Source organism: Plutella xylostella, chromosome 28, assembly GCF_932276165.1.
Source record: "Plutella xylostella chromosome 28, ilPluXylo3.1, whole genome shotgun sequence".
NCBI lineage: Eukaryota > Metazoa > Arthropoda > Insecta > Lepidoptera > Plutellidae > Plutella > Plutella xylostella.
The window spans coordinates 8,876,161-8,893,298 of NC_064008.1; the positions used below are offsets into that span (position 1 = coordinate 8,876,161).

The 17,138-nt window shown below is 38.2% G+C and overlaps 1 protein-coding gene across 2 annotated transcripts; it reads right to left on the reverse strand.

The window, feature by feature from the left end:
* Nucleotides 1-4,880: 4,880 nt before the first annotated feature.
* Nucleotides 4,881-17,124, reverse strand: LOC105398796 (leucine-rich repeat extensin-like protein 5). Of its 2 annotated transcripts, XM_048631307.1 has the most exons (6): nucleotides 16,987-17,123; nucleotides 16,817-16,846; nucleotides 16,003-16,126; nucleotides 11,917-12,006; nucleotides 9,971-10,156; nucleotides 4,881-7,131 (listed from the first exon to the last, which is right to left on the reverse strand). In XM_048631307.1, the coding sequence occupies exons 3-6, from the start codon at nucleotides 16,106-16,108 to the stop codon at nucleotides 7,049-7,051; spliced, it is 465 nt and encodes a 154-aa protein (XP_048487264.1). In that variant the 5' UTR covers nucleotides 16,109-16,126; nucleotides 16,817-16,846; nucleotides 16,987-17,123; the 3' UTR covers nucleotides 4,881-7,048. The 2 variants fall into 2 exon arrangements, with proteins under 2 accessions (XP_048487264.1, XP_048487263.1); XM_048631306.1 differs by lacking the exon at nucleotides 16,817-16,846 and having other exon boundaries at nucleotides 16,987-17,124.
* Between the last annotated feature and the right edge of the window lie 14 nt (nucleotides 17,125-17,138).

Sequence of the window (17,138 nt, forward strand, 5' to 3'; positions counted from 1 at the left end):
AGTTGCTTGCAGAGCTTGGCCATGGCGGTGGCGCTGTCGCGGACCACTGCAGGATAGAGAGAGTGAAAGGATTGTGTTGTAAATTCTGGTTGGACTGAGAAAATAGATCACGAAACTTAAATTGCTGCAAATAACGCAGGGCCCATCAGTAACCATCAGACCGTATAAATTAGTACAATACAAAACATGCAGGTTTCTAAACCAAAATCTACGCATTTTGCCTTTAGGAACAAAAGTAAAAGCTGGATTCAGAGCGTGTCATTGTCACTAAAGACTCGAATTTAGCGGCCATGCTGCAAGCAAAGAGCATATTACACACACACACACATCCCACCCGGCTCTTCCAAGGGACTTTAGGGTACCTTAAAACGCATTGGTCTTAACCTCTTATACTATATACTATCTCTATCCTAATCCTAAATATATAATATTATAAATGAGAAAGTAACTGTGTCTGTCTGTTTGTCTGTTACTCTTTCACGCCAAAACTACTGAACGGATTTAAATGAAATTGGTATACATACGGTATAGACCCTGGGAAAGAACATAGGCTACTTTTTATCCCGGAATTCCCACGGGAAAACTTCTTAAGGCGAAGCGAAGAGCGCGGGAACAGCTAGTTGTTTAATAAATAAGCTATCATACCTGGCTGCACGGCGTAACTGGGCGGAGGACGCGGGCTGGTGGTGGCGGCGGTTAAAGACTCACACTCCGACAACTCTGCAGGACAGGGCCGAATAACAATAATTATCAACACAGCATTAGATGAGGCAAAGATTAATGCATTGGGATAGTGGGCTTAGGATCCAAGGTCCCATTGGTAGTTGGTAATAGTAAAGCCACAAGGATGACGGGCCCACAATACACGAGATATATAATGTAGATACCTATAAAGTCGTGGTTAGAGCTGTTGCTCGTTTTGGAACTTCGTGTTCCGTAAGCTAAAAGGAACCCCAGAATATGCATGGGATGCAAGACACGCATTACAAGACGTGACAAAAATCTTACGTCGCGCTTCCTAACATTACTCCGCGAGACTTCAAGAGCGAGCGCGTCGCAAGATTTTTCATAATTTCTTGCGCCCTATGTATGTTAAAGATAGTACTATCGACTCACCGTGTATCTTACTGGCGCAAAAGTACAGCAGGTAGCAGCACAATAGCAGAAGCAGCAAAACGCACCCCCCCAGCGCCACGTAGTACGCCACGTGCGAAGGGGGGCGCGCGCCGTATGTACCGACCGGGGGCGCCATTGTGGGGGCGCTGAGGGTGATGACAGCTAGCCTAAAACACATTGGTTTGAGTATACTGGCGGTCAGCTGAGCTACATAAGTAGCTGTACACTTCTGTAGGTACCTTATCAAACTGACGAATCGTCAATGTTTCAATGAATTGATAGGCGGTTTCAGATTGACAAGGTATAAAAGTGTATAGCTACTTATGCACATGACTGTACCTACATTTAAATGTATATTTTATACATAAGTACCACGACTAGTAGTCTCCGTAGGATATTTAGAGGGTTAGAGGAGATCAGGTGATTCGAAAGCGCTATTTTAAAGTACATTTCATTTTTCATTTTTCATTTCATTTATTTATTCATTCACAACATGCTGTCATATTTGAAATTACAATAGGCACTTAATTCTAACTTAATTCTAAAAAAATTCAATTTTCCAGGGTAATTTACACATGAGATATTAATAGTTAACAATAGTGAAAATCATAATAATAATAAAACAATAGAAGATAATTAAATAAATTAATTCAAATTGTAATAAAATAAATTTAATTTTAAACATTATCTAAAATTTAAAATGTCGATTTTTAAAAGAAATTCATGTCAAATAATGATACAATAAGGCAGCGTTCCCACTACGCCGGACCGGCAGATCTGCCGAAAACCGGACACCGGACAGAGTGTTCACATTACATCGGATCCCGGAAGAAATTCAGACAGTCCTCAGTTGAATTTGGACAATGAATTTGAATTCGTAGTGACAAAACGTTCGGTAGAAATGCCGGGCTCGGCAAAAATGCCGGACCCGGGATAATGTGAATAGCTTCATATAAATTGTACAGCCACTAGCTCTTCCGGCAGATTTACCGGCGCGGCAGATCTGCCGGTCCGGCGTAGTGGGAACGCTGCCTTAGGCAGAATTGCCGGTAGAACGACCGGGCCCGGAGTAAAGTGAACGAGTTTGTGCCGGTATCTGTCCCCCGCTCGCCCCGCTCGTGCTCCCCTCGCCCCTGGATGTAAAATGAAAAGCATGGAAAATCTTTCCCGTAAAATGAATTAGGTGTTGCACAAGCCTATTCTTTAGTAACTTCTCGAATATTTTTGATAAAGTCGGAAGTAGTGAAATCGGCCTATACTTTTTAGGATCCGTCTTAGAGCCTTTCTTAAAGATTGGTAATATTTTCGCAATCTTTAATTGTTCTGGGAAAATATTTTCTTCAAAGCATTCATTAAAGAACAATGACAGTGCCTACGATACACAATGATTTACGTTCTTTTGAAATGGTTGTGACGACTCTTTGTATATTTAAAATGTATAGCCATATAACATAGGCTGTGTCTTATGTGAACATAAATTAGTAGGTACAGTTATATGATAACAATGAGAATGAAAGATAAAAAGGTAGTTAATTTGACACTCACCCTTAAAACCAATTTCCCATATTTTCCTCTACCTCACCCAGCCTGAACATCTGGTATTCACCTTGTCGGCACGTTCACCACATAAATCTTAACTTTCAGCTGAACTGTTGCCAAAACACCGCGCGGCTGAATGCCTTCAAGTTCCGGCGTTCACTTCATTGAAAGGAAACAAGGCGTTAGCAACTATGACTCAGCTTTTTATCTGTAGAAGAAGTAATATGAAATTAATTTTTATTTTAGTTATTTTTATGAATTTAGTACTTAATACGCACTAACTGAAGTGCACGCACCGCAACTTTAAATCACTTGTAGTTATAATTTATTTACTTAAGTATATATTTTTTATAAATATAAAATGACTTTGGTGTGTGTTCCGTCCGATATGATGATGAATATTGTGCGGTCTGAAAGACTTCAGGCGACGGCTGAAGGATCGAGGATGCTGCAGGGGTACCATGGAACTTATTCATTTTGTACATTTATTTTTAGTCCCTATGTTCGTAGTATTTTTAATTTATACACATTTAAAACAGTTACTTGCACCACAACTACCTAACAATCGTTTATAAAGACATTCTGTTCCATACAAAGTTGTCTGGTAGAGATTACCATTTTGCCTCTACCATTTACATTATTTGTATTTAACAGTATGATGGAGCTGTTATTTATGTACATTTGTACAACTGTAAATGGTAGGTAAAATGAAGTGTTGGTTGTATGACGATGGCTGGGGACAGTGTTGAGTCTGTATCATGAACTTCTCAGTAAGTGTAGAGTTGTATTCGTGAGCTCGTAGTGTCCCTGCGGTCTGCAGGTCGCAACAAGTCGTCGCGCCGGCCCGGCGCCGCCACAGGGCTGCCTCTAGCCACCACCAGTCTCTTTATCATGAAAAATTTATCAAATTTCACTTGTGCATCTAAAATTGTCTGAAATATTGAGCATTAAGACCGCAGATGTAAACTTTAATGTTTACTCTTCGATGATCATGACTTTGTATCGATTGAGAGCTACACATAATACACAAGCTATGTATAGCTACATACACCTAGTGCCTATGTACTAATTTATTAAGTAAAATATTGAAATCCTGCTACGCCGCCCTCCGTAGCCGCTTCTTGCTACGACGCTACGAGTCGTAGCACATTGCTACGAGCTACGACGTAGCAGGGCGGCGTAGCCAAAAGCTTTTCGTAGCAGGATGATTTCAGAGTTCAAAATAATTCGACGTACGTCGTTGCTAGTGGTTATTTATAATTTAAATTTAGTCGCTCAAGCAAATGCATCTAATATTAGAAAGCTTCATTTTCTAAATTTGTAGTCATTTGCTTTTATTTGGCTTAAAATCTCCTTAGTTTTAAGTGAATATGATATATTATTAGGAAGTTCTAAAAAATATGCATTAATTTAATACTATATTCATTAGCTAGTGCTAGCTACCCCTACACGTCGTCGCGCCAGACCGGCGCCTCTAGGGCACGCATGCGTCACTCGCCGGCGACTGAATCAGGATTCACTGTGATCACGGCTCATTCACATAGGCACTGATTACAGGGCGGCGGCGGCGGCGGAGGCAGGAGTATAGCCTTTTTGGCTATGCATGGCACGTTTGTTGATGTGGAAAACGATATAGTTACTTAAAGAACCTGAGTTATATGTATGTAATTAATAATTATAATTAACTAGATGTACCCGCGAGCTTCGCTACGCCTTAAAAAGTTTTCCCGTGGGAATTCCGGGATAAAAAGTAGCCTATGTTCTTTCTCAGGGTCTAGACCATATGTATACCAAATTTCATTCAAATCAGTAGTTTTGGCATGAAAGAGTAACCGACAGACACAGTTACTTTCGCATTTATAATATTATATTTAGGATAAGCGAAAAATGAGTGGCTCGCTAACGAGTCACCTCTGACTACCCGTTCGAGGATTACAGTCGTGACTAGTCGTGAGCATATATTATGTATCTAATGAGTATTATAACCACCGACAATATTAAAATTTGTCCTACAAACTTACGGATGTCTTCTTCTTAAGAGGTGCCTACTTGTGTTCTCAGGCCTTGAATGTATAAACCCACCCCTTCGGGGGAAAATGGCACTTACTTACTTACCTTCCCGTTGTATTTTCTATGTCTTTTATAAATATACGAACAACGAACATCAACAGCATTTAATCTGAAATAGAGTGTAATGAATTACAGTGGAAATAAAATTTCAGTAATCCAGGAATAACAACATTTATTTTTCAAATTTGGTACAAAATTATATGGAATTCAAATTTTATTATTCGTTTGTGTACAATTTACTACAGACATCAATAACAGGTATAAATCGGTTCAGATAACTTCCTGTTATCTGAACCTATTTGAAGAGAAGAATATTTGGACACAAAGATCATAGGTTATGTTTAACTTTCTTTATGAGAGTAATTACATATGACATATTGAGGAAATAACTCATTGCGAATTAGGACGTATCACAATGTCACAGGGTGTTGACCGATTGAATCACAATAGTTCAATTTGAGCCTCTATATTTGAGTTTTCATTATTTTTAATCTATTAATCTCTACTACTCTCTAGCGGGAAATCAGACCATTTCGATTCGAAACAAACCAAAATTAATTAAAAAATAGCATGCTTTAAGTTTATACACATTTTCATGTACATTGCTACTGACATTCACATTTATTGAATAAGACGAGTACGATTTATACCGATTATAACATGTTCTTAAATATGGCTTGCTGATTAACCTATGTACCTATGACGTATGAAGTTGCCCGATAGACAAGAGACCCGTGAGACTAGTGTGTGAGGAAAATTACATTTTAAATCTATAAGTCATCACGTCTTTCATCTCTTGGACCACTTTATACGCAATATTACTTGATACTTAGTATATTTTGTGACCAAACTTAATTGGAATGATTCTCGCGCTATTAACAATGGAAGAAAATATGAGCAACAATTTGTTTATACGTACGAAGGATTAGGGAAAGTATAAGTAAGTATACCATATTAGCACGCTTACAATAACGTTTATATCACATTTAGTCAATTCATTAAATTATATAAAAGATATAGTGAAATTTTGCTTTCTTACAAGATAATCTATTAGTTGCACATATTTCTGAGAATAAGCTTTTCATAATCGAAAAGTATACTTACTCTAGTAGTTTAATAAGATTACAAAATACATATTTATGAATTTCACCTACAAACTCCTTTCCATTTCTTTAAAAAAAATCAAAACTAACAAAACGAAAATAACTTTATTTTGTGAATAAAAAAATATTGGCGATCTAGTTCCGCACTAAACTTTTTTAAAGATACCTACTTAAATTATAACTTATTCTAATTATAAAAAATATAATTAATAACTTAAATTAACAGCTCCTAAATAAATAAACATTTGACATAAGATCTATAGTGTAAAAAAATAATTCGGTTATTTGTCGACCCTGTAGAGTTGTAGACAATCTCAAGTGCTAATAAACGTGGAATAGCGACAGTATATACAATTATACAGGGTGCTATTTAGCGTATAGATAGTGAATATGAAAAGGCCAATGCTATGCCATTGTTTATCGACTATACTTAACACAAAAATTGTAATCAGTATACAAGGGAAATCGATTCGGATATTCGAATAATAAAAGTATCTATTTCGAGAGGTATCTAGTATTTAAACATAGACATTTATATAAAAATGTTCTAGATATAACTGCAAAGGTATGTATAATACAGGGAGTATCTACAACTACGCGTATTTACATAATCCTATAATCTGTATTTGAACATTTATTTATCTCATATTGTATTATCTCACAAAATGTACCTAAGATATATTATATTACATACATCGCAAAAATAATCTCGTTTCACAGTTCAGTTATGTACCTGCACACACCTCATGGTCTATAGTTCTAGAGTGGAGACTGCGACTAGATTAAATAGTATTTCTCGTATTGTTGGAAGTACATACCCCATTATTTCACCACGAACACATCTAGAATAAAGGCCCTATTTACTCGATATATACTTACTAATGTATTCGTATAATGTTAAACAGAATCACAATATTGATGATGAAATACCTTGTTATTCTCGAGTAGTGATGGTGAATATCATGAGCTAATGTCCACCAGTCGAGGGAGCCATGTTAGGCCCTTAGACAAGTAACAGGCCTAATGCCACCGAAGAACCAGTGGTCAGACGGGATCCACTGGTGGTCCATGGTCCATGGTCGAACTGATGGACCATGGTCACACTAGACAGATAGGTTAATTGTTTATTTACTAGTCCACGGCCCAACTAATGAGACATGGTCCAACCGGTGGTCCGTGGTCCATCTGCTGGTCCGTGGTCCAACGGGTGGTCCGTGGTCCTACTGCGGCGCGCTGGGGTTGTAGGGCGGGTGCTTCGCGTATGCCTCGTTACAGACCGCCTGGTCGTATGTGGGCGGCAGCGCTGGAAGTACACAAATACATTGTTATTTATCTAGATTTATTGATTATGCAACTACTGATCGTGAGTGTCATCTAGGGGGCTATACGCTTGCTTGACGATTTACCTACGAAGTTTTGGTGCAATCGGTATATACCTACGTTGAATAAAATGTCTTCTTTCCTACTTTATTTTTATTTCCTGTGTCAATACTAGAGAACTTTGTCATTTTCATGGAGGCTTGAATCTATTTTTATCGCTTAGACACGTATTTTGCATACCTATACAATAGAAGGTTTTATCAAGGCGGTATTCAGTGATGCGTGCGTGTCAACAGTAATCTAAGTTCTTATCTGATCTCTACTCGTGTAATCCTATTACTTTCATAGATACGGGATGTACAGTCCGCAAAAGAGATAAATGAAACCACATCCATAACTCTAATTAAAGTCCTCTGAACATGTAATCTAAAATATCAAATACCGAATTATTCAATAGAGTTTGGATGTAGTTATCAATAACAAACACAAATGATTAAATGTGATACAGATACATCTATCTTCTACCATACAGATTTATTATCTTAGTACCAAACTGTTTTCGCTGGTGATGGATAGTAATCTCTTTTGTTGACTGTACAAGGATGTGTTGTACAATACAAGCAATCCGAATATGAAGAGCATTCGTTTTTGTCCTGTATTTTTTCCACATCAATCAATCGATATTGCCATACAGATATATTTTCATGTGCTTATTGCTTTGAGGAACTATCTACATCTATTTCAAGCTCATTAGCTATTGCATTGGAGTAGCATTCTCTACAAGCATACTATTCCAAGTATCTACAGATTCTACAGTGCGGTGTCAATAACCTACAATAAATAATAAATGTTTATGTGCGACTACATACACATTACAAGATACTACAGTTACCTGTTCTCTGCCAGCCGGGCGGGGCCGGTCCATAGCAGACTAAACAAAATAATGCACACTGTTATAGTTACAGAAGATAACAATTGGCCCACGTCAACAGTTTCGTCTTCTATTAATTTTGTTCAGACCTTTTGCCAGTTTTTTTATGTTAGGCTGTATTCCCAGTATGCAAACTGTCCGCAAAGTGCAAAACTACTAAACTGTCAATAGTTTGCCCTACTGACTAAGCAGTCCTAAGCCTTGTTTATGTACTTTAGTCAAGTGGAGAGTAATTTAGTGATGAAATCACTTGTTATTGGCAAAAGAGTCTCTTAGTGACAAAATTTGCCAATATCAAGTAATATCGTAGTCTCATTGCTAACATATCATTCTACATAATCAAAGTGTTGGTCCATCAAACGCATAGCGGATGCTGAAATCATGAATGTTAGAACTTAATTCATAAACAAATGCATTATGATATTGTGATATTTTAGAAAGGAAACAGCTATTCATACCGACATACGTACATACGACATCATACGAAGATAAATCTTTGAATAAATAGTGGCACGTAACTACATATCATTAAATAAACGTTTTGTAACAAGATAGCACGAGTGTTTCCGCAGAAACCTTACAATTTATCTAGAAATGTAAGGATTTATAAAGACTCAGGATGTTGGTTGATGATGCCTAAAAGACGGATGATATAGTATTTATTACTGAGTTTAAAGAGCTAAACATATTTGTTTAAAACTAACAAATAGTACAATACAAATCCATACGGATAAATATCCCCATACTTCAACATTCAAAATATTAAACACGGTTAAAAATATAAAACCAACATTCTATCACGTGTGAGGCTCAATAGTGTAAACATTGCATGTCATATGTACCTACAAGTACCTACCATCGCACATACCTACGTCACTAGGTAACCAGATTAGATACTTTACAAGAGGATTTGTTCACTGTAGCACACTGTAGGTACTGAACCGAAGTCATGAATCATTGGACTGCATTATTATATTTTTATCTGATGCATCGGAAATTAAAACATGTCATGCAATCACTTTATTAATGAATCACAAAAGTATTCTCAATGCTGTAAAGTGCAACGAATGAATTTTTCGCAGATTGATTGTGAATGTATTTCTTTTCAATTTCTTCGAAAGTCTAAACAATTAAATGGAGATTTACTGTCGCTCTGCCGCCGACCGTTTTGTAGACAACGCTATGTTTTTAATGCATTTGATTGCATACATACACGTGGTCATTTTGACAAAGCACAAAAGTGTAATCGCAGCCAACCAAACCGTAGGTTCAGCTGTAATACTATATGTTCTATTTAGATGTTGCCTAGGTGACATGGTGACTATATATAACACAACGATGTCACTGTGTAATGTAATGCAACTCATGCACGACTGGCCGGTCGAGCGACACGCGTGAGCGATCGTGGGTTCAGCACACGGCAGTGCGGACACTGGGTGGATGGGTGACCTACAACTGTCTTGTTTGAGCTATTAGGTCTCTGCTAGACAAGGTGCTAGTGCTAGGACAAAGTTGATAAAAAAATTGAAGAAGAAGAATATTTAAGAATCTAGACTATTCGCGTTGGCATACTAATTTAATATTAGAATTTGAGGTATTTAACCCTATTTTCATCGAGACACCTATCTATTAACAATAACAAAAAGCATTTAAATCGAACCACTTTCGATACAATGCGCATATGGAGATGACTACTTTCTATCATTATCGGACAAAAGTAAGGCCTGTCGTAAGGCAACGTCCTCAGTGGACAAAAAATTTAGCCGTAATCCGCCGCTGTAACTTGTGTAGGGTGAGCTTAAAACTTTGAATACAAGGGACGCAGCCTAAGGATCTTTCAGTAAGTAATCTTTGATAAATATAACCAAAGGTAACTATTAAACCAACTCACCATTAACATCAGGCGCGGTGGGGCCGGCGGGGTACGGGGCCGCAGTGGGGTAAGGCGCCGCGTAGGGGTAACCACCTGTGGGGTAACTACCCCCCGCGGGGTAAGCGGCCCCGGCGGGGTAGCCCGCGGGGTAGGGGGCGGGGGTCATGTTGTAGACGGTGTCTTGAGGCGGGTACGGGGCTGGCGCTGGAAGAGGCAAGATTTTGAGGTTAGTGAGTGTTGGGGTTGGTGGTTTGACGTTTGAGGATATAGGGCTTTAGCACAAAAACTTAGAGTTTGACATCCAGTGTACTTAATATTAAAGCAGCAATGAGCTAAACGATTGGCTGATGGGTACGTCGACACTTTCTTGCAATTGCAGTAGGCGCATTAGGAAACTTGAAATATGAACGAACACATAGAAAACAACATCAGCAGACCTTATATCTATGTAGGTACCTATCGATGGTGAAGGCTCATTTTTCATAGAGGGTGCATACCTATAATAAAATATCAAATCAGTAAATCCAAATGGAATGGAATCCTGCTGTATGAACCTTCGTCACTGCTACCTATACATATTGATACCTACTTGTTGTGTGTGTGTATTAGTTGTATGAGTGATTTATATTATAATAACTTATAACAACGTACGACAAGTGAAAGCGGAGTTCTGTTATCTACCTATAGAATGGCATTAACAAATCAGCCTCTTCACATGACCATTTTAAAACTGCACCTACTATTAAAGCTCACAAAGAACGGAAATGTTAGATATCCTTTTAGTTGATGCTGGTCAGACCGGTTTAAACATTTCAGAATTAAGATAAAGTTTACCATTTGCCTCATTCGTGGGAAATCATCATCAGTACGTCAGTGGCACACGTCATCTACACGTGTGGGTATTATCATCAAATCATAATTCGTTTAGAAATTAGGAACACCTCATTTACACATTTGGATATGTCTGATGTTCTGACGTGAAATCTTTCGATTTGATAGTCCGTTTACGTCTAGTACTTAGGACGACTTTAGTTAGGTATGTACCAGTGAGCTAAAGTCTACACAATAAACTAGGCACGCCCGCCTCTCTTCTACTTACACTTCTGTATCAACAGTTCAATCATTTATAATGTGACAGACAGAACCACAGTCGAGTCGTACAAACTCTTCTTTGTTTACAGAATCGATAAGAGTCAAGTTGTGCCATACGATACCTAAGCTTTAATGGTTTTTATGTCGACATTTGTGACGCTAGTGCTGCAAGTATTTATCATTATGCCAACTCATCTGCATCCGTACCGCAATAGCTTAGCTGAGCATGGAAAGATCAGTCAGTGAGTCACCATTTCCTTTTATTTATTTATAAGATGATAGGCACAGGAAGTATCAAACGAGCCTTCTCTGAGTTATGTACCAACTGTACTTTTCAAGTATAATAATATGTACAATATTCAGCCGACCCTGTGCAGTCAGCGACTTAACCACGTCTACTACCAATCTTATAGGCTAATCCATTCACCACGGTGAAAACTCTGGTGTTGTGTTGGTCACCGACATACTAAAGCTTCCACTACACGTCCGTAGACTGAAGATTTAACAGTTGCGTCCGCTGATGTGCAGTGGAGGCACAAACAGTAGACTTCAGGCCAACTTATAATAGGCGTTAGGTTTTAAAATAGGCATTAGCTTGATAAACATTTTGTACTTATTGTAGAATCGATTTTGAAGAGATGTTACGATTGTTTTAATGTTGAGAACGCAATAGGTACAGTCAGCTGCATAAGTAGCTGTACACTTTTGTACCTTCTCAAACTTACAAACTGCCTATTGAAACATTGACGGTTTGTTATATAGTAAGTTTGACAAGGTACAAAAGTGTACAGTTACTTATGCAGCTGACACCGTACCTACCATAGCCTTTCAAGAGTATTGGTGCTGATGAGCAGATGGAAGTAGGTACAGACCTGGCGAGGCGTACTGCTGCTGGGGGTAGGGCGCGGGCGCGGGCGCGGGGGTGGAGCCCGGGCCGGGGGGCGGGGGAGGGACCACCGCCGCTGCGAAACACATATCATATTACTATATATTGACAATAGGAGTTATTAGGGCTCCCACACAAATCTACAAATTGGCATCGCATCGCAAAAACATCAATGTGTTTGGTATGGAGTTAGCTGACGCCCTGGATTAAGGGTCTGCAATAGGGAATCGAGGGTTGGCATTGTCATAGAATTATGTAGTAAATGATGCTCTACAGCCTTGAAAAAAATCACACAGGTAGTTGAAGAGTCTAGCTAGGTGCTGAATCATTCGAATTTAAGTAAATGATTATGGATAACTGTAAATTAATTTCAGAATATCAAGAAAAACCAGTCAATCACACTCCCGTATTGTAACAACTGTGTCGTAATTATAAAGAATTTTCATATGATTTTTATCATATTATAAAGTTAAAGGCTTGGACTAGGCGCTAAATACCTTGTTTTTTAATAAACACACACTTATTTTGTGTAAATTAATCCCAAACTTGAGCAATTTTTTTCCCTCAAATCTTCATACAAATATCTATGGCGGCTTTCTGTGTTATAAAATCATAAACACAAGTGACGTTTGACTCAGTTGGCCGCTGGCCTCCAAAGAAGGGTCACGTCGGTTTAGGCAGCACTGACAGCTCGCGATCTTATCGTGTACAGATACAAAATCACTGCACATTGGTTGTCATTGCACTTTTTCAACTTTTATGACACCAACATAATTTGATTTGAAATTGAGGAAGCATAATTCTTCCAGTATATTCAATACATTAAATTAAATTAGATAGTGTGCAATATTCTCGTGATATTGATTGATTTTGATTTGATTTTTAAAGTTCTTTATTAACATAAAAGGTTGATACATTTTTTAAAGTCTAGTGTACATTTTATTCCTAGGCTAAAAATATCTTAAATTCTAATGTTTTACAAGACCTGTCGGTCTTTTACAAAACTTATGGCATGAGGTAAGTATATATCAATATAATTAAGATTTAATTTATTTATTTATAAGACTACATACGTATTATAACAGCTATGCACGTTTTGGTTAAACGATACATTTTATGGGCATTATCGAAGTTAAATATTATTATATAGAAAAGATACATATTGTTTACGTACTTACATAATGTAACTGCTTATAACTATTTTAACATACATTTAACTGATTACTTATATCTAGGTATCATGAACAAAGCAATAAGGCATTTATTAGTACCAACTCACTCGGCTTTAAAACGTAAAGTTGAGGGTAGATACGCAAACAACGCAGTGAGCGAGCGTCGCCGCGCTGGCTGGTGCCGAGGACCGCGCGTGACGTCAGAGAGCGTAGTGATGGGGTAGCTTCGTTACATATTTATATCGATTACTTAGCTGAGGTCGGGTTTTACCTAACTTTGCGATTAATTTGTTATCATTATGGTCTGCATTTATATAGAACTTTTTTGTTGTCTTAGTTATGAATTCTTTAATGGAGGGAAATTTAATTTTTGTATGAAGTTTCATTAAATTGTGAATGTATAATCTCGTGATATTACAGTCTCGTAAAGGTCTGATGAGGAGCAGGAATATAGCGAATGGATCTAAGTGATGACAATACGCACGAACATTAGGTTAGGGATCAAAAATACAGTCTCTTGGTGCTGGTTGAGGTATGGTCTCGTGAGGATCTGATGAGGGCAGTAACACGGTGGTGGCTCAATTTTATTTCAAAGATGTTAATAGCTAAAAGCATCGAGTTTGGGCTATTAAGTATGTTTTCCAGAGAGAGAGAAAGAGATTTTGTTTTTCCTCTGGATGTGTTAGGTTTACTGGGTTTACTAAGTTCATTCTGTTAATGGCATCAAGTTGTTATGTGTTCATAAGTAATAATTATTTATTAACAAAATGCTGTTGATTCTCCACGAAAATGTAAAAATAAAAATAAAATAAATAAAAATAAATTCGTAACGTAAAATTGTCAATGACGGAATTTCTTCTATAGACAGTAGCCACAAAAAAAACAAACGATAGATGGCGTGATTAGAAGATAAAGATACATTTTTTCGACACATAGACAGCAACAACAAAAAAAATACAGATTTAAAGAAAAGAAACACATACTTATACAAAACAACAAAGAAAAAAAAGGATACACATCAAAATAACTGGAAAAAATATAAGCCCCAATTTACTTGTGTGGGACAGGGAGTACCATAATTATTTTTTTGGGGTACTCCCCATCTATGCGAAATATAAGCTTGATATCTTTACCCGTTTCTGAGAAAAAGGGCGGTGACAGACAGTCAGTCAGACAGACGGACAACAAAGAGATCCTATAACGGTTGCTTTTTTTCTTTTGACGTTCGAAACCCTAAAATTAAGTAAAAATATTATGCTGCCAAAAAATGTACTTACAGGTATTGAAAAAGCGGTATATAAACAAATTATACCAGCAGAGGGTTCACCATTTAGCTGAATGTTACTTAGAAAACGGCCTTGAGTGGCGGTCAAGTTGGTCCCCGCCTGCGATACCTACTTTCCATTAACATTGGGACTCGTTTTCATGTTTTTAGCGTACAGTCAGGTTTTTAGTTTTTTATAATTGTATTTTTTTATTTGTAACTTTTTAGTTGTTTTTATTTTATGAAATTTTACGTCGGTAGGTAGTTCATGATAATTTTTTATTTCAATAATTTTGGTGTTGTTATTTAAATACCTTCAATATGCATATTTTTGTAATGTGAAAATCAAGTCCTTTCATTTGATACCTTACACGGCAAAGTTGAATTATTATTTTTTCGATCATCACGTTATGTCCTCAAGAGGGCGCTATGTACATTTTAATGGAACGTCACATAGCCTATAGCCATCGCGCCATCAATACGCTTCTAACAATACCTCATACATCAAAATCTATCAAGCCGTTTAGGCTACAGGAGGGAACAAAGAAACAGACAAACATACATATATACATACATACAATCAAAAAACATTACCCTCCTCCTTCGGCAGTCGGGTAAAAAGGAGTAAGACAGGGGGTCATTCTGAACTTTTGCTCTACGAGTTTTGGAAATTAACAAAAAAAACCTTTTTCATAGAAACTTTGTTGGACATGTGACTTTTTACCATGGAAAACGAATATTTTTTTTCGCGAATTTGCAAATCTCGTAGAACAAAAGTTGTTCAGAATGACCCCTTGAGTCATCCCCTTTTGGCTTAGTATAGCCCTTTTGCGACACTATGTATTTACTTTGCTTTGTCGTCGGGGTTCAGTTGGCTGGAGGATGCCCGAAACTTATTATCTACACTTTAATACTTGTAGTTACCTTTCTACAAGTAAATACCACATTTGTTTGAGAAAGCTAATCGGGTTCCGAGTATAGAGTAAAGTGGCACCCCTATTAATTTCTAATTTCTACTCTTTCCTGGTGCCTACCAGTGTAAGTAAGAATTATACTTACTTACCCTAAAATCACCCAAAATGTACTTGAACATAATTGTCAATAAAGTTGGCGAGTAAAAGTTTATCGACCCACTGTGCAAACTTACATGTGTGCGTGTCACTGCGTGTGCTGTGTGAAGAGCATTGAAAACCCAAAATTGGCGCGGCACGTCACCCTGTACGGGCCCTTAACACATAGGCTACTTTTTAAGGCGAAGTTAAGCTCGCGGGAACAGTAAGTTTATCTATAAGCACTACGTGTAGATAGTTAGGTACTTGTTGAAGTGTAAAGGTTATACAGCCATGAGGCGGCAGATTTGGCAGATTCAAAAGTTTTGCAAATACTATAGGTACTACAAGCCCAGCAATGTACGTTTACTAAATACTAGCATGAATCGGCCTTAAGGGTGAGGCCAGACGAGCGTAATTTTGTGAATTGTGAGTCGCGTATTCTGATGCGCGGGGTCAAGGGGGGCGGGGAAAGTTACTCGCTCCCCTCGTCCCCGCGCACATACTTCTGCCGGAATACGCGATTCACAACAACACACAAAATTATGCTAGTCTGGCGTCACCCTAAGTCTCCTCGCTCCTCTCACCTGTGAGCACGGTCCCGCGCGCGCGGCGGCGGCGGCAGCAGCACGCCAGCAGCGCGGCCGCCACCGCGATCCCGATGAGGATGTACAGGATCGACATCAGACCCATGCCCAGGAACGACGACTCCTGCAGGTCACAGGGGTGTTAGTGTAGTCAAAGGAGGGTTGGAATCAATCAGGTAATTTTAGGAAGTGAAAAAGTAAACAAATGACTTCTTCAACACATTGAAGCAGAGTCTGAGCAGTGTCCTAACTATAAGTATTTGCAAGGCAGTGGAAAAATGTCTTTGTGTAGCCTGCAATATCTCTTGCAGATTATACAAAGACCTGAAACCAGGGCCAATGACTTAATTATACTATACACAGGCCCAGTTAGCTCTTCTCAAGTCAACTCTTGCGGGTTGTAAAATTCAGTACACTGTCAATACATTATTGTTTAATAATAATAAATGATGACTATACAAACACATGCATGGAGCAGCATCACACAAAGGCAGTCTGCATCATGCAGGCATTGTTGTGCAGTTAGCTGATACTGATGTGCCTTGTCAGGGATATTCTAGAGGCTACACTTATTGTCTGAAGAGGAGGTTGCACTCAAATAATGATACAATGATGATATCAAAAAAAGCTCTAGAGCTCTAGTTCTATTCTACATTATACAACTTCAGACCAGGGTGCAAGTTAAAAGTGAAATAATCATAATTATTATCAACAGCTACATATTTATTTACAAGCACAAATAAACAGTGATACCAATTAAGGTGCCCTTTAACTACAGCAGTTTTGGTCCTCACTAGCAAGAACCGACACTCACCTAATGTCACCGAGACCTCCTCACTCAGCACTGCCCAGTGACAGCACAAACAAAAAACAATTGTTTATTATTAGTTAGTAGTTCACATCAGCATTCACGGCGCGCGACTAATGGCGACCCGGTAACGCACTGACCATAACAGAACACATCCAGTCCAAGGCCCCGCTTACCTTGTGGAAGTCGTCGAATTTGTGGTTTTTAAAGTCGTCGAAATCGAAATCCTCGTCACTATGATCGCGGTGAAACATCGTGATCACTGGCACATGCACATCACTTGGCACACTACACTCGACTGTCTAATGCAGAAAACACCGTGTTTGTT

Bases quoted from the DNA above. Each gene is read 5' to 3' on its own strand.
- LOC105398796 (XM_048631306.1), bottom strand. From the start codon at position 17,064: ATGTTTCACCGCGATCATAGTGACGAGGATTTCGATTTCGACGACTTT. The intron at 16,127-16,986 runs GTAAGCGGGGCC...TGTGACCTGCAG, and splicing joins AATTCGACGACTTCCACAAG to GAGTCGTCGTTCCTGGGCAT. The intron at 10,157-11,916 runs GTCTGTACCTAC...TGCCTCTTCCAG, and splicing joins GCAGCAGTACGCCTCGCCAG to CGCCAGCCCCGTACCCGCCT.